This window comes from Balaenoptera physalus (assembly GCF_965194825.1).
Source record: "Balaenoptera physalus genome assembly, chromosome: X".
Taxonomy (NCBI): Eukaryota; Metazoa; Chordata; class Mammalia; order Artiodactyla; family Balaenopteridae; genus Balaenoptera; species Balaenoptera physalus.
Window position 1 is genome coordinate 108660645 of NC_138903.1, and position 18251 is coordinate 108678895.

Consider the following 18251-nt stretch of genomic DNA (forward strand, 5'->3'; position numbering starts at 1 on the left):
TTTTATGTTTGGTTGCCATTGAATTTTTTAATAGTAAATTACTTTTCTAGTGTAAAAGAAATCTCTTGAAATATTTAACATTTTCAGTAAATTTTCTCATATCTCCGATCCTCCATTAATGGACATTTTGGGTTTATTGAGTTCATTTGTGTTTGGAATATTACAAACAGCTTGTCTTAGGTTAACTGTCACTAATAGAAATTGCTTTTGTGATTTAGTTTAAAACAGCAGGATGGTGTCCCTCCCCTGCTTGATGTAACATAAAAAAGTGTTTAGGAGTCAGAGAACTAGATAATACAGTTTTGGCTTGGTTGCTATGCAGCTTGTGACCTCGAGTAATTCAATACCTTTTGTGTCCTGCGTTTCTTCATCTGTTCCACTGTGATAGCTTAGGTTCCTTAAGCTCTGAAAATCTGATTTGAGTCACAGTGGGTTATTCACAAATTGTCATAAATATATGTGAGATTCTTTAACTTTTAAGTAGTAGTAGAAAGGATATTGTTGATTGTACTAACAGAATGTGACTAAATACGGTGTGATGATTTTTCTGTAATCCTTTTTCAAGTAAAATCTAATTATAAATGTAAACATTTTTTAAGCTTTTGCTTTTACAGGATAAAATATGTAATACATTTATCAAAACCTAGTTAATTCTCTCTTCAGAATACTTTCCTATATGATAGAACCATTAATAAAGTACTTTGGAACTTAAGTTATTTGGCCTGATACTTGTTAGATTTTTTTTTTTAAACTAAGGTTGTTTTTGAAGTCATTTTGCACATTTTAAACTTTTAGACTTAGGTATTCTAGATTAAAGTCAATTTTGTTAGTCATATAGGGGCATGGTTATCCTGTTATCTCTGGTAGTTGTTAATGTATGCATTTTGAAACAAGATCTTAAATTAGAAAAAAAATTCCTGTGCAGTGTGTAATGTAAATGCCAGATACAGTAAGTTTTCTTTTAAATGTTGTTAACAGGCTGTTAGTTTCTATAAGCCAAATCAATAAATTTGGAAACTGCTCATGAACTACATGCCATTAGCAATGAATAAGTTATGAACGTAACTGATTACATTCATTGTCTTAATAGTTCACAAAGAGCACAAGAACTTTGTTTCTGTCCTTTGTTTTATTTCTGAAAATCTGTATAACTTAATTATTGTTAAACAATATACCTCCTTAAAACCAACTGTGGAGCTTAATGTGATTAGATCTTAACTGTCTGATGTTTCTGAATTTACTGATGTTAGGGATTATGTGTTTAAAGATTATAATGAAGTTTTAGTAACATTCTTTCGTGTCTTTGAAGGCATAATTCTAGCCAAATAACATTCTTGTGATATGCTTATGTGACTAACCTAAAATTAGTCTTATTGTCCAATAGTTTTAAGAGACAAAGGCCTAATTTGTACAAATTTCTTTTCTAGTATTATAATGACTATGGCGATATCATCAAAGAAACAATGAGTAAAACAAGGCAGATAGACAAAATTCAGTGTGCAAAGACCCTTATTCTCAGTTTGCAACAGGTAAGACATGAAGAGTACCAGGTTTAGGCTAACAAAATAAGCACTTAATAGTTTTCAAGGTAACAGTTGAAAACTGGGCAAAGGATGCAATAGACAGTTCATGAAAGTGGAAATGAAAAATACTCAATCTCACTAGTAGACATTGTACAAGTGAGATCATTTTTTGCTTTGAGACTGGCAAGATTGGCAAAACCTTAGGTGGCTACCTAAGGTATGGGAGAAACAGGTTCTGTCAGGAAGGTATATCGGTTCAACCTTCCTGGCAGGCAGTTTGGCAATATATGTCAAAATTTATAATGTGTATGCCATTTGAGGCAGCAATTCTACTTTTAGAAGTTCATCCACAGTGGTAAATAGGATAAGTTTGCAAAAATGAGTGTAGAAGATTATACATTGCAAAGTTATTTATAATAGCAAGAAATTAGAAAATAATCCAAATGCCTGTCAATAGGATATTAGATGAATATATTGTGTAGTATTTCTCTGCAGTGGCCATTGTGTAGCGCTTAAAATTGGTGTAGGTCTGTATTCATTAATTTGTAAAGATCTCTACAATATATAGTTTGAGAATAAAAAAAAGATTGCAGTATAGCATCTCTATAAAATTGTGCACATCTCTGTGTACCTATTTGGAAAAAATAATCACCAAAATGTTAGCTGTGGTTAACTTGCTTTGGTAGGTTTCAGGTGAATTTTACTTTATTCTTTGTACATTTGCACATGTATTTTAATGAGCATTTATCAACCTTATAATCAAGATGCACCAGTCATTTTCATTTTGGCAGTGTCAAGGCATGTTTAATTAGGCAAAAATCATTTGCTTTGTATACTTTTGTCTGTAGAGACCAAATGCATGCAGAACATAACCCAACCCATTTCACTTTGATAAACTTTCTTGCTTTTTAGAGATCTAGGTATGAAAGTTCTTAATTTCATTTGCATATTTTGATATTCTTTATTAAAATTAATAGAATTTTAAAGGTTTTAAAGGCAGCATTTAAATAACTTTTGCTGTAAAATAATAGCTGTTTGCTGTAGAAAGTTTAGAAAATATAGGAAAACTAGAAAAAATACAACTTATCCTTAATTTTTTTCACTTAACAATGTTTTAATTTTTACCTTCCTAATCTTTTTTATGCCTACATGAAATCTTATTTTACAAAAATAAAAAATCATATTGTGCATTGTCTTGAAATCCTGAATTTTTCCTATTAATAAATCCTGAACACTTTCATGCCGTTAAATACTTTCCTCTGCATTTTTAATGACTGTGTAGTATTCCATTTTATAGAAGGACTATAATTTAACCAAGATCTCTTCTCGTTTGATGTTGAGGTTTTTTACAATTCTTGCCATTATAAATAGCACTAAGACAAACATTTTTGTATTTATGTATTGTATACAAATATTACTGTTATCATTCCTTTTGGATAAAGTCTGATAATAACAATTACTTACTCAAAGGGCATGAAAATTCTAAAGCTTTCACTACACATTGCCAGATTGCTCTGTAGAAAGAAAGGTTATCTCAGTTTATGTTCCCAGCAGATCAGCGCCCATTGCACTGTATTCTTAAGTAGTAGCCATTATCTGTTAAAAATCTTGGCAGCTTGATAGTTGAAAGATTGTATTTTGTTTTGCTTTATGATGAAAGTTCTTGATGTGAACATCCATCATTTAAATGTCAATAAGAGCATAGTTGTTAGTTGGTTTCCTTTTTCTTTATATTTTTATATGCTATTTTAATATCCAGTTAATACCGGCAGAAAAGAATTCTGTCATAACTAATCTAAGGAGTTTCTAATGTCAATAACTACCTCTAGTCTGAATATATGAAGTGCTACAATTTTGGTCATTTGTATCATGTTTTTAAAAATCCATGTTTTAGAATGAAGTACAATGCCTTATTTATAGAACATCAAGTATATTTTAAATATAAAATGTAGTATTTTTAAATTAGATGTTAATAATCCATAGTTATTAAAAAACTTTAACGTGCTTTCTTTCTTTCCAAACAGCTTTTTAATGAAATGATACAGGAAAATGGCTATAATTTTGATAGGTCATCCTCAACATTCAGCGGCATAAAAGAACTTGCTCGACGTTTTGCTTTAACTTTTGGACTCGATCAGTTGAAAACGAGAGAGGCCATTGCTATGCTACACAAGTAATTTCCAAATATTTTATTCAGCTCTTCTGTTTGTTAATCATGAAGTTTTTTTTGTATCTTGCTCCTTTGTTTAGAATAACCAAGTTCAATTGATGCTTTATTACTTGTTTACAAATCTGTGGCATGTCTCCTTTCTTAAGAACCAGTTATAGTGCTATCTCTGTTAACACATGAATTGGGACTAAAACACCTTTTATAGAAAAGTCTTTGCTTTAATTAAAACCATACGAAATCTTTATAAATTACGTGAAGAAAAGCAACATATATTCATCAGGTATTATAGAATCTCTCTTAACAGTTTTTGTCATAATCTCTCTTGCTGGGTAGATAATTTTTTGAGATTTGATTTCTTTGTTTCAAGTTTTCTGTTTCTGGTTCTGTTCTCTATTTTGTAGTGACCTTTTCTCTTGTTTTGAGCCACAATCTTTATTTTGTCTGCATGTTTTCTTTGCCTTATCAAAATTGGAAATCATCTGATTTTATTTTAGGCATGTAATTTAGTGATCAATTATACTTTTAAGTATATTTTAGAGCTCTAACATAACCAACATGTGGTTATTAATACCCTTTATGTCTTTATTGTGGATAAAGAGCCTTGCCTTTGGAGAAATCAAGAGGCTTGGGCTCTGTTTCATTGAAAGCTCTGTTTTGTGTCTTTTTAAAATTCCTGTTGCTTACTTAATTATGAAGTGTTAAATGTCTCCCTTCAGAAATTGTTCTGCTCTTTGTTAGTCCTATACCTTCCTCAACTTTAATTTACTCTCTCCTTTTCACTTTGCTCTAAAAGTCTCAAATTTCTTTTTATGCCTTTTAATACTTTGGATGAGAATTTTAGGTAATATTTAAGGACCACACATGTAGTAATTATTTTGAGAAGTAATATATTATTTACTTCATATATATATATAATGTTGGGTAGTTGTCTTGATTAATAGAGGTATTTATTGTTAAATAAATATAAAGTGGGCCCTGAGTGGAGTTTAATTTTTAAACTTTACTCTTCAGTGGGTCATTACAGATAGTCTTGAGTCATTATTTTTAAGTTGATCCTGTGTGTTATAGTTGATCTCCTTTGTGTCTTGAAAAATATAGAAAATGTACTGATCATTATGTGAAAGGATTTGGGTTATTTTCTATGGAAAAGAGAACTGAGGAGAGAATGTAGATATACCAAACCACATTTTAAATAAAGACCAGCTGGTGTGTGTATGTGTGTGTCTGTTTTGTTTTAAAGAAAGTAACAGTTGGGAATTCCCTGGCAGTCCAGTGGTTAGGACTTGGCGCTTTCACTGCTGGGGCGAGGGTTCAGTCCCTGGTCGGGGAACTAAGATCCTGCAAGCTACGTGGCGCAGCATGCCCCCCACTCCCCCCACCCCCGCCAAAAAATAAAAATAAAAACCAAAACAAACAGCAAAAGTGGCATCAAATGTAAATATATTTGCTCATTCTCGCACTATAGCCTCCTTATTCTCTCTATTCCTCAGATTAAATGCATGACAAGGGAAACATCTTAGTAGTGGGATGAAAGTATAGAGAAATTCCCTAAGTTATTCAATTTTGTATTGTAGTCCTTTAAATATTTGTCTTTTTTTGTTGTTGTTTTTGTTGCAGAGATGGCATAGAATTTGCTTTTAAAGAGCCTAATCCACAAGGAGAGAGCCATCCACCTTTAAATTTGGCATTTCTTGATATTCTCAGTGAATTTTCTTCTAAACTACTTCGACAAGACAAAAGAACAGTGTATGTATTTGCTAGAAATACTCTATTTAATTTTGTTTTGGAATTCTTAAAGATTAATTGTTATGCTCGGTTTCCCTCTCAGATTAGATTAGATTTGTAGGATTGCATTAATGCACAAAAAACTTTATACTTCAGAAATTTTATAATTTAAGGATTATAACTGTTTTATGCATAATACTCCATTTTAATTCTGTGAGTTCCCCTTACAGTGTAGTTGTGGCTTTAGAGGTGTAACTGGAATACTTTGTGTATTCCTATTTGAGTTCTTGGCTCAGCCTAACTAAGGAAGGAGCATTTAACAGATAATAATATCACTGATCCATCAGGAGCATCTTAGTCTGTGTCCTGAGCCGTGACTACACTGGAAAGTAGAAGTCCCCCTCTTTTATCTTTGTACTTTAACTACAAGTCCTGTTCTCAACAGGCCATTTAAACAGGATACTTTTATGGTTTGGTCTTCTAAAATGGTGACTTACGTTCTAAGAGAGCCCAACAAATGGAATTAAAGTCTCAAAATCTTCTTTCATCTCTTCCACCCCCACCCCCCAACCCCGGGCTTTGAGGTATAAAAAGACAGAAGAATATGAATAACTCATAGGTAATGTCTTCTGAAAGCCCACCAGTATTTTGCTTTTAAAGATTGTATAGATCTTGGGGACTTCCTGGTGGTCCAGTGGTTAAGACTTCACCTTCCACTGCCGGGGGTGCAGGTTCAGTCCCTGGTTGGGGAGCTAAGATCCCACATGCCTCGCGGCCAAAAAACCAAAACATAAAAAAGAAGCAGTATTGTAACAAATTCAATAAAGACTTTAAAAATGGTCCACGTCAAAAAAGTCTTTGAAAAGAAAACATTGTATAGATATTATATGAAATTCTAAAGCAGACAAAACGGTGATAGAAATCACAATAGTGGTTAACTTCTTGGGGTTGGGGAGACTGAATGGGAAAAGGGATACAGGGTACTCTGTAGGGTCATGGGAATGTCCTGTATCTTGATAGGTGTATGGGCTACATGGCTGCATTCATTTGCAAAACTGATCCAACTTTACTGTTAATTTCTGTGCATTTTATTATGTATAAATTTATCCCAGTTAAAAATTGCATTGAGGAATTACCTGGTGGTCCAGTGGTTAGGACACCACACTTTCAGTGCCAAGGGTCTGGGTTCAATCCCTGGTCAGGGGACTAAGGTTCCACAAGCTGTGCAGTGCGCCCCCCCCCCCCGCCCCCCCCAAAATTGCATTGACACTATTAATTAGAGAAATAAAAATTAAAACAATAAAGACAAACATTTCTCACTTAGCATATTAGCAAAACTTAAGACGTCTGATAATACCAAGTATTGCCAAGGATGTGGAGCAATAGAGGCTTTTATACATTGCTGGTGGCAGAGTAAATTGGTACAAGACCACTTTGGAGATATTTGGCAATGTCTAGTAAAGTTTAAGATTCTCCCTACCTCATGATCCAGTAATTCCATTCATAGGTAGATACCCTAGGGGAACTCTTACACATGTGTAGAAGGATAACTATTAAAGTATTTGACTGTTGCATTGTTTGAATAGGGAAAAACTCAAAACTGACTAAACATCTGTCAACTAGAAAATGGTATCAATAGATTAATATACAATGGAATACTATACAGTGGTCAAAATGGTTAGATTTTTAAAAAGTAAACACAATTCCTTAATTTCATTAAAAACCCATTGTTCAAATTTCTAGTATCAGATGTCATCAATGACTTTTATTTGATTGAATTGGGATTGAAATAAGATTCACACAATCCAATTGATCTGCTTTTAAAATCTTAAAAAATTTTTTCAAGTTTATTGAGCTGTAATTGACACATAAAATTGTAATATATTTAAAGTGTACAACGTGATGATTTCATATACATTGTGGAAGGATTCCCATAATCAAGTTAATTAACATATTTATCACCTCACATATTTACCATTTTTTTGATCAGAACACTTAAGCTCTACTCTTTTAGCAAATTTCAATTATATGGTACTATTTAAGTACCCAGTATCATCAACTGTAGCCACCATGTTATACATTAGACCCTCAGATCTCGTTCATCTTAAAAAAAATTTTTTTCTGACTTCATTGAGATATAGTTGACATATAATACTGTGTAAGTTTGAGGTGTACAACATGTTGATTTGATACACTTACATTATTGGAAAATGATTGCCACCATAGTGTTAGCTGACGTCACTCTTCCAAAATGGTTAGATTTTAAAATTATAATGTTGAGTTCAAAAAGCTAAGTACAAAATGGTGCTATGATGTTTACAGACAAGTAGGTATTAAAACATTACAAATGGGGACAAAAAATAACAAGTTCAGGTTAATGGCAACCTCTGTGGCTGGAAAGAGGACAAAGGGAAATAGCATCAGGGAGGGCTGCTTATCTGGAATGTTCTGTTAAGCTTTGTGGTGGATACATAGTTGTAAATCTCTCAACTAGTGAGTATATTTTGGCTCAGACTGCACATCTTGTGTCAGGCTGGTAAGTTCTCAGACTAATAGCCAACTTCCAGACCACACTTTGATGCGTACTGTACTACTGTGTGTAGCTGAAATATATTTACAATATATACAACTAACACTAAGCAGTATGTTTGTAACTCATCTCTCCTATCCTTTCTCTTATGGTGTTCAAAACTGGTAATTCTGAATTGATTCGAATTAGCCATTATTATGACAGCAAAATTTGGTTTGCACTTTACAGTTAGTTGATGAAACTTGTGTGAAGCATAATTTACACAATAAAGCACTGAACTCTTAGTGTCAAAAGCCTGGGATTTGAATCATGGTTATACTGCTTTCTCATTTTTATGACCATGGATATATTACTTAACTTTTCTTATCCTTTCTCTCCTTATCTGTCAGATGGGGAGAATGTCTCCCTCACAAGACTGTAAGAGTAAAGTTAAAGAACCCAAGAGGAAAATGCCTAGTACACAGTAGTCACACAAATGTTAGTTGATTTTTGATTGCTATATTATATATAAGTCATAAAATCCTTGTGATACTTGAATCCAAGGGTAGATGTATGACTTCCATCAGGCTGAAAATATTGTGCAGGTAGGGACCATATCTGATTGACCTTTGTATCTATCCCCATTGCCTGGGGACATAGATGCTCAACAAGTAATAAGCTGAAATGCTATGAATTATTTCATTTAATGTGAGAATCTTGATAGAGACAAAATTGTTCATCAATGTACTGATGAGTCTTACATTGAGTAGTGAAGTAATATGCCTATGCTCACACAGCTAGGGGTTGGTAGAACTGGGACTAGAACCCAAGTTGTGTAATTTTTAAATCCAATTCTCTTTCCAGAAATATGACTCAGGTTTGTTCTTCTAACAGAGGACTTGTAAAAGTTAGGATAGAACAGAGACGTCTCGAGAAAGAGAACACTAATAATCCTTCAATTGTTACTGTATGCTTTGAGGAAATGTAGACCCATCAACCATTATTTTCATTCTAATTTACTTTTTATTTAACTCTCATTAAATCATTGTGTGTTCCATTATATAGTGTGTGAGCCTATAGGAATAAACAAAAAGGAAAAAAAAAGCTATGTCAATTTAATGTATCAAAGCTAATGGTTTCTACTCCTTTTTAAGGTATGTTTACTTGGAAAAGTTCATGACCTTTCAGATGTCACTCCGAAGAGAAGATGTGTGGCTTCCACTGATGTCATACCGAAATTCTTTGCTAGCTGGTGGTGATGATGACACCATGTCAGTCATTAGTGGAATCAGCAGTCGGGGGTCAACTGTGCGGAGTAAAAAATCAAAGCCATCTACAGGAAAACGGAAAGTGGTTGAAGGCATGCAGCTTGCACTCAGTAAGAATATAGTTTATTCTCTTTATATTTGTCCTTTATGTTTACCGTAAACCTTAATGACTGAATTGTCATTAAGGGTCACCTTATTTTTAAATTTGAGATATGTGTTGTTAAATAATATCTTGAACAATGTGTCCTCCAATTATGTGTACATGTTCTAAGCATTTTACATACATAAATGCAGTTCTTACAACTCTTTAGGTGCATACTCATTTTTCAAATGTGAAAGCTGGTACAGAGAAGTTAAGTAACTTTTCCCTAAGGTCACACCGATATTAAGCAGCAGAGCCAGGCAGTCTCACTCTAGAGCACCTGCTTTTTTTTTTTTTAATTTAATTTAATTTTATTTATTTATTTATGGCTGTGCTGGGTCTCCATCTCTGTGCGAGGGTCCTCTCTAGCTGCGGCAAGCGGGGGCCACTCTTCATCGCGGTGCGCGGGCCTCTCACCATCGCGGCCTCTCTTGTTGCGGAGCACAGGCTCCAGACGCGCAGGCTTAGCAATTGTGGCTCACGGGCCCAGCCACTCCGCGGCACGCGGGATCCTCCCAGACCAGGGCTCGAACCCGTGTCCCCTGCATTGGCAGGCAGATTCTCAACCACTGCGCCACCAGGGAAGCCCTAGAGCACCTGCTTTTAAATCACTGCACTATACTCTATGTATAGGGATATGGACTCAATATTTTAGAGCTAATCATTACCTAAGAGATCAAATCATCTAGTTTAAGTGGTGCAACAGATTCAGAGAGGTCCCAACTTTTGAATTTCTATGAAGAAGAGCATTAATCATAAAGAACTTGATAGAAATATAAGTTGCTGTCTATAATCTTAGGGTTAAGAATACATTATGACACTTGAATCTCTTGGACTCTTAGTACTCCAGGGTTGGTTCAAAATGGGTCTGGGAACTTTTTTCCTCTCCTTAGGAAACTTTAAACAAATTAGCATAGTTGCCAAAATTTGCTCCAGCTGTTATTCCTGAGTAACAAACTACCCCCAAAACTTATGACATAGCAGGGACATGATGTCTGGTGCTTCTGCTAGGAATACTCAAAGGCTGGTGACTGGAATCATATGGAGGCGTCTGCATTTACAGATGTATCTGATACTGGCTGTCAGCTGGGACCTCAGCGGGATTGTCTGCCAGGACCACCTTACACATGTCCTTTCCATGTGGCTATTTGGCTTCCTCACAGCATGTGACTGGGCTCCAAGAGCAACTGTCTCAAGAGACAAGAACTCTGGAAGCTGCCATTTTCTTAAGGCCAGGAATTGGCATAGCATAACTTCCATCATATTCTATGGACCAAGCAATCACAGGGCACAGATTCAAGGGAATGGGACATCATCCCCCACCTGTTAATGTGAGGAGTGTCAAAGATTTGGGGGCCATATTTTAATTTTATTTATTTTTTTAGGGGCCATATTGTTAAATTGCCACATGGATTAATGGTTTTAGTACTTTTTGTCCAATAATATAAATGCATAAACTTGTAACTTGTAACTTAAACTTGTAACTTAGATTTGGACTTGATTGATCATATAGTCCCAATATCCCAGTCTGTGGAGAAATATCTCTTACAGTGTCCCTGACCAGTTAAAATAGTTAGGGCTTGATAGCAAGTTAAAATAAAATTTCCTTTTTTTAAAGGAGTTTTTTGTTTGTTTGTTTGTTTTTGTTTTTTAAATTTATTTATTTATTTTTATTTTTGGCTGTGTTGGGTCTTCGTTTCTGTGCTAGGGCTTTGTCTAGTTGTGGCAAGCGGGGGCCACTCACTATCGCGGCCTCTCTTGTTGCGGAGCACAGGCTCCAGACGCGCAGGCTCAGTAGTTGTGGCTCACGGGCCCAGTTGCTCCGTGGCATGTGGGATCTTCCCAGACCAGGGCTCGAACCCGTGTCCCCTGCATCGGCAGGCAGATTCTCAACCACTGCGCCACCAGGGAAGCCCAAAATTTCCTTTTTTTAAATAGAAAAGTTATCAAATTAAAAGATGTATTCCCTGCATGCCACTATAAATTTTAAAACGTTCTGAACCTCTAACTCACCTGGTCTACACAGTTAACCTCCTAAGTGGCCTGTTTGCTTACTAGTCTTTATATTCTTAAGTCCACCCTCCACACTACCACTACATACTTTGTCTAAAACATGTAACTCACCACATTGCTTCCCGTAAAACCTTCAGCAGTAGTTCCTGTCACCTTAGCACAGCTTATAAGACTTTGCATAAATTGATACCTGTCTCTTTATTCAGCCTTACCTTTTGCTGCCTACTCCAGGAGTACTAAACTCTTAGTTTGAACCATATGAAATTACCATTTTTGCAGGTCAAAAATTGCTGAATATCAGCAAATTAGTATGGTTCAGTCATTGTTGTTTCATGCCTCGGTGCTTTTGCTTATGTCCTCCCCCCTGCCTAGGAGACTTCACAGTCCACACAGTATCTACTCTAGTCAGAAGTAACTTCTGGGTAGCTGGCTCTGATCCCTCTCATTGTTCCCATTCTACGTGTGCTTCCCTCTCTTTTAGCACTTACCACACTGTGTTATAATTGCCTGTGTTTTCTTTTTCCACATCTAGGCTGTAAAGGCATGGCAGGGACTGCACCTTACATACCTTTGTATCCTTCTGTTCCAAGCTCTAGCATGTGGAAAGCAAACAGATGTTTTTTGACCTGAACACATTGTATCAGACACTTGGTTAATCAAAATTAGTGACTGAACTTCATTGCTGTTAATTTTCTTTCTCAGCTGAAGAAAGCAGTAGTAGTGACAGTATGTGGCTAAGCAGAGAACAAACACTGCACACCCCAGTTATGATGCAGACACCACAACTCACCTCAACAATTATGAGAGAGCCTAAAAGATTACGACCTGAGGACAGTTTCATGAGTGTCTATCCAATGCAGACTGAACATCATCAAACTCCTCTTGATTATAAGTAAGTACATTTGATCATTTTCTGTACTATAACTTTATTAATTACATAGAAAAAAGTTAAGTTAAAAGAAGAATAAAATTCTCCTTGAAGCACGCAGGTAACATGGATGTTAGCTCAAAGACAACAAGAGGAAGCAAGGCAACAGCAGGAGAGAGCAGCAATGAGCTATGTTAAACTGCGAACTAATCTTCAGCATGCCATGTAAGTGAGAGTGCCTTATTGTCTGAGTACAGGAAGTTCACTAATTCATTTTAACATATTTTAATGTGTGCCTTATCTAAAAATTTCAGCAAACTCTCTAGAGTAACTAAGCTGAAATAATCAAGGAACTAAAAATTGGTCTTTCCAACAGAAAAAAAAAAACTTTTAAAGTTAAATATTAACTAGTTAGCTAAAGGACTGATCGTAGGTTGATCTGTTGGAAAAGTTTAAATATGAATCCTTGTTTATTTTGGTACACAGAACTATAGCTAAAAATTCAGTTTTGTTACATCTTAATTGATCCCTACCTTAGTTCAGGCCCTCATCTCTCACCTGAACTATTATATTAGCTTTCTAACTTGTTTTCTTCCCTCAAATCTCCCATTTATCCTCTCACCAACCCCTTCCCTCACTCCCCTCACCACCACTCCATCATTCACACTGCCATCAAGAATTGCTGTTCTAGAATAAAAATCTGATAATGTAACTCTTTTCCTTAAAACCTTTCCATGGATCCCCATTGCCTGCAAGATACAGTTCAAACTCCTTAGCTCATGGCATGCAAGATCTTTCTAAATATGGCCCCTGCCTACATTTTAGTATCATATCCTATTCCCTGGCAACTGGTAAAATCATCATAAAAGAACAAGCTCAGGTGTCACCTTATGTGAAGCTGTGGTGTCATCTATGCTCCCATAACACTATGTATACTCCTATTTCTTATAGCACTTACCACATTGTATTGTAATTTGTTTATGAATTTGTCCCTTTCTCTAGACTGTGAGCTCCTTAAGGGCAGGGACCTCTTTCTTTCTCTTTTTTTAATTGAAGTATAGTTGATGTACAATATTATATAAGTTACAGGTGTACAGTTTAGTGATTCACAGGTTTTAAGGTTATACTCCATTTATAGTTATTATAAAATATTGGCATTTCCCTGTGTTGTACAATATATCCTTGTAGCTTATTTTATACATAATAGTTTGTACCACTTAATAGGGACTACTTTCGTTTCCTGTTAGTGCTCAGCACATTAAAAAGTACTAAGTAAATGTTCATTGAATGAGTAAATGTCCAATGCTAAAAAAAAATTGTAGTTTAATTTTCAAATACTTGTTTTTACTGGAATCTGTATGAGAGTTTTATAAATCTTTATTAGCTTTGGCTCCAAAAGAAATGGCATATAAGCAGTCTTTAGATGACGGGTACAAAGGGGGAAGATCTGATGATTCTGATTAAGTTTTTAGTTTGAAAGCTTTGTATTTGTAACATAATGTGGTATATGTTTTAATGCTGGGAGATAATAATTGTTACCTTCTTTTTTAAATTTATATTTTGTTTCATTTTATTGGTTTTTGAATGATGAGAATTTTACCTATATTTCTTAAGAAATGATCATTTACCACATGAGTGGTAGTCTATTTAAATTCACTTTAGTTATCTGTAGTGGTGTTAAGAACCTCTACAGACAAGGTATACTTTATCACATCTATAGATTCTGATCCGAGTATGTCTAATATGTTCATTCTCTATACTATCCCTTGATTCTGTCCCCTATTCTGTTTCTATAGCCACATTCCCTTTAATATATGTTCTTATTTCACGCTGAATTCAACAAGTGATTTCTTAGCTTCTGACCAGTCACCAGTCCAAACACTTCAGAATTCTGCCATGCAATCATTTGGTCCTTAATGTCTCCCCTGAAAACTTTCCCACTGGTGCCCAAGATCTTCCACAGCATCTCATTACTCAGTACCATTTATCATTATTCTTTTGTTTGTAGATTGATGGATTAACTTTTTTTCTTCAAGTTTTATGGAGATAAAATTGACATACAGCACTGTATAAGTTTAAGATGCACAGCATAATGATGTGACTTACATACGTCCTGAAATGATGACCACAATAAGTTTAGTGAACATCCATCGTCTCATATAGATACAATGTTTGTAGTTAGTTTTAATTCTTCTTAGAGATAAACTTCCTCAGGTGACTAAGAAATTATCCCAGTTAAATAATTATTACCAGAAGATCCTTTTGGTTGTTGTACCATAAGTGTTCTATTGCCTGAGACTTTAAAATATTTTTGTTTTACAACAATTGTTCTGTAATGGTATCTGCCCTATAACTGAAAACACTTCCAAATTCTCCCTCCCTCTCTCTCTCATAGTTTGTATCACATATATCTTTCTTATACTTCAAATGAAGTGCTGAATGAATTTCTGTTTTTCTATAATATGTGGTCCCCAAAGCACACATATCCCCTTCACAGTTGCCTCCACCAAATATAGTAAAATTGTCACTTACTATCCAGAACTCTTGGGAAATAGGGACCATTGTCAACATATTTGTCCAGGTAGCCTGGACTAGACATCACGTCTTGCTATCTTTATCTTTTAAGACTCAACATGGTATCGTGTAAATTGTAAGCAAGCATTCAATAAATAATTGATTTTTGAGGTGGAATCTTTAAATGAGTGAGAAAAGAAGGAAATGTTAGCCAAACTGGGGAATAAGAAGTCACCCTCAATTTCACTATTTTGTTGACTCTTTTATGCTGATCTGGGCTAATTTGTGAACTTGAAATTTGAGTTTTTTCCTTTTAATAATGTGATAACAGAATTTTTGGTCTTAATTTTTATTTTACTTTTCTATATATGTCTCAGTTTTGAGTTTTATAGGATACAGAATGCAAGTTTCAGCATAAATGTTGCTCATTTCTTCCTGAAGGAGAATTAATCTCCTCTTTCAGTATATCTTTATAACACTAAAGGCATATTTCTCTTGAAATATTTATCACACTTTGTCATAATTAATTATCTCTGTTTCCCAGAGTAGACTGTGAGCTCCTTGAGGGCAGGAACCATGTCTTATTCATCTTTTATTTTGCATCCATAGGACACAGTAGAAGCCTGGCACATAGTAGGCACTGTGTGAATGAGTGAGTGAGTGCCTGGTACATTTTAGGTACTGAGTGAGTGAGTGAGTGATGGGTAAAATTAACATTATATGTTCATGAAAATATATGTATTCTGAAAATGCCATTTCTTTGGTCTCTGTTTTATACTTGTTTATTAATTTGTACCCTGCCTACTTTCAAAAAGGATTTGAGGTATCTTGTCTGTTCCCATGTGGGAAATTCTCATTGAGCTTCTAAATGGGATATCAGAACTATCAAGCTAAATATATTGAAGTAATATCGAAAAAACATAACTCCTTAGCATTTTTAGACAAGTGAACATTGGGGTTTTGACATCATTGATGACATGATCAATGCCTAATCATTTTCCCTGACCTTTAATTCCATCATTTTCCATTACACTTGAATAGACAGAGCCACATAGTTGCTGCCAATATATTAATAGTCACAACTTTGGTTCAGATCTTGACTTTGTTTTGTATTTCTCTAGTCGGCGTGGTACAAGCCTAATGGAAGATGATGAGGAGCCAATTGTTGAAGATGTTATGATGTCCTCAGAAGGGAGGATTGAAGATCTTAATGAGGGGATGGATTTCGACACCATGGATATAGACTTGGTAAGATACAATGATTCTGTAGGATTTTCTATTTAGATTTTTTGGAAATTAAGTTGGATATTTACTAGAGGAGAGAAATACTTGCTATGAAAAGTAAGTTTTGCAAAATTCTTAAATAAAATAGTTGCCAGGAGTTTAGATACGTGAGAAGGGATTGAGGAAGAGGGTGAGGTTAGTGGGGGGTGTTAGGACCTAATTTAAGATGATGAACTTTCAGATTAATTTAGGAATACATAGATTTAAAGGATTTTTTTTGCTTAATAGTATACTAAGTATAATATCACCTTATAATTTGCCATCTTTTTACCATTATCAGAATAATACATTGTTAATATGATCTACCCTGTTATTGAGATCAACTTCCATATCAGATAATAAAGTAAAATACTTGGAAATTTAATATATATGAGGATATATTCTTTGATAATTACATCATGTATACAATTAGGGCTTTATTGTATACAGAATGCTTGTACATATTTCATTTTGCCACACAGCTCATTCAGCTTTGTGAGGTAGGTTGAAAGCATTGAGGATATTGAAGCTTAGACAGCCTATCCAAGGAGACAAAACTAGTAAGCAGTAAAGCTGAGATTCATTATAAGCCAGGTCTTCTGATTCCATTTCTCAGTATACCTTGGTGTATTCTCCTTAAAGGGAAGAAATAATTAAATATGGCTTCTCTTCAGAATAGCGTAATTCGGTATCTTGAAAGGAAAGTTGAGAGAGACATTTTTAAAGTAAAACAAAAAAATTGGTTTTCCAGTTTTCATCTTTCAGAATAATTTTCCATGAATGAATTGGTTTTGCATGTTTAAACAGTCTGTAGTTTGAATATATAGAATTTGAAATATTGTAGGGTACAATTGCAATTACATGGACCATGTGAACACTTAGTGATAATTTCAATATTTTCAGTTACTATTTGGCTTATTATAGATATGACAATTGTCAACTAACTTCCTTTTTTCTCCCTTAGCCACCATCAAAGAACAGACGAGAGAGAACAGAACTTAAGCCTGATTTCTTTGATCCAGCTTCAATTATGGATGAATCAGTAGGTTTAATTTAAATATGCCTCAAGATTATAAAATCAAAAGTAATAGGCAGTCCCTAAGTCTGAGGTTGAAGAGCTGGGACGATACATTGAGAATGGATAAAAACAACTGGACAGGAGGAAAAGAGGCAGGCAGGAAGGATTTCGGGGTAGGGTTGGGGAGGGGTTATGCAGTGGTGGTAACAGATTCAAAGTGCCTTTGAATCCCTGGCCAACTGGGACGTGATATGTTAAGGAATTTGGACTTTTCCTGTAGGCTTGAGTTACGTATTGAAGGATTTTGAATGAGGGAGCGGCATGATCAGAATTGTGTTTCAGAAAGATTTCCTTGGATAGGATGAATGAGAAGAAAAATAATCATAATAGTCATAATCATAATATGAAGGCATGGTGAAAAATAGAACTTGAACAGAGGCTTTGGTAATAAAGATAAGGGGATTGAGATAATTGGTTATTGCTAGGTATTGTCAATTCTGTTTCTTCTATCAGTCCCTTTTACCATGTTCTCCCTGAGAATGCCTTGGTTCAAATCTTATAGTTTCTCTCAGACACACTATGCTCTTTCATGACTCCATGACCTTGTAAAAGCTTTTCTCTCTGTCAGAATTGCCCCTTTCCTTTTCCTCGTAGTGAATTCTTTCTTCAGTAGTCAGTTTGGACATTACCTGCGGAGTTTTTCCTAACCTTTTTAGATAGATACTTTATTCTCAGTTCCCATAACACTTTGTATATACTTCTATTTTGATAACTACCAGATTGGTGTAGTGAAATAAGATATTACACTTCACTCAATAGACTGAACTCCAGGCAGTGAAGAGTTTATTCATTTTGAGTTTTGCCTATCTTAGTAGGTGTTTAGTTTTACTTGTCAAATTAATAAATCGGTTAAGTGCCCTTCTATCTCACTTTTCAGTGTCTACCCATTTATGCTCCTTCTTTCTAACACCTCCTGCCTCATGTGACTGTTGTATCATCCTCTGAGGCCTGCCTTCTGTGCCCCTATCTCTGCCATTCTCTCCTTGCCCTCTTCTTGCCTCATATCTGCTTTCAGATAGCTCTTGGAAGAATTTTGACAAACTAACTCATGCTAACATATTTATATTAATAAGGCCAGCTATTTGAGCTAAAAGACAAATATTTCATAGATCAGCGGGTATAGAAATCTTTGGACAAGCCACCTTGGGATCCTTTAAACCAGTGTTTCTCAATCTCTA

At 35.0% G+C, this 18251-nt stretch overlaps 1 protein-coding gene across 6 annotated transcripts in view; it reads left to right on the top strand.

Annotated features, from left to right (window-relative positions):
* The window catches only part of STAG2 (STAG2 cohesin complex component), a 117977-nt gene that overhangs the window by 94546 nt on the left and 5180 nt on the right, over nucleotides 1-18251 (top strand). For 5 of the 6 annotated variants that reach the window (XM_082446800.1, XM_082446803.1, XM_082446801.1 and 2 more), the window contains 8 exons: nucleotides 1428-1529; nucleotides 3548-3696; nucleotides 5311-5439; nucleotides 9082-9305; nucleotides 12053-12242; nucleotides 12333-12443; nucleotides 15854-15980; nucleotides 16960-17037. In XM_082446800.1, the coding sequence (XP_082302926.1) occupies nucleotides 1428-1529; nucleotides 3548-3696; nucleotides 5311-5439; nucleotides 9082-9305; nucleotides 12053-12242; nucleotides 12333-12443; nucleotides 15854-15980; nucleotides 16960-17037 (1110 nt within the window). The remainder of the gene's footprint in view (nucleotides 1-1427; nucleotides 1530-3547; nucleotides 3697-5310; nucleotides 5440-9081; nucleotides 9306-12052; nucleotides 12243-12332; nucleotides 12444-15853; nucleotides 15981-16959; nucleotides 17038-18251) is intronic. The other variant, XM_082446804.1, reaches the window with a different exon arrangement.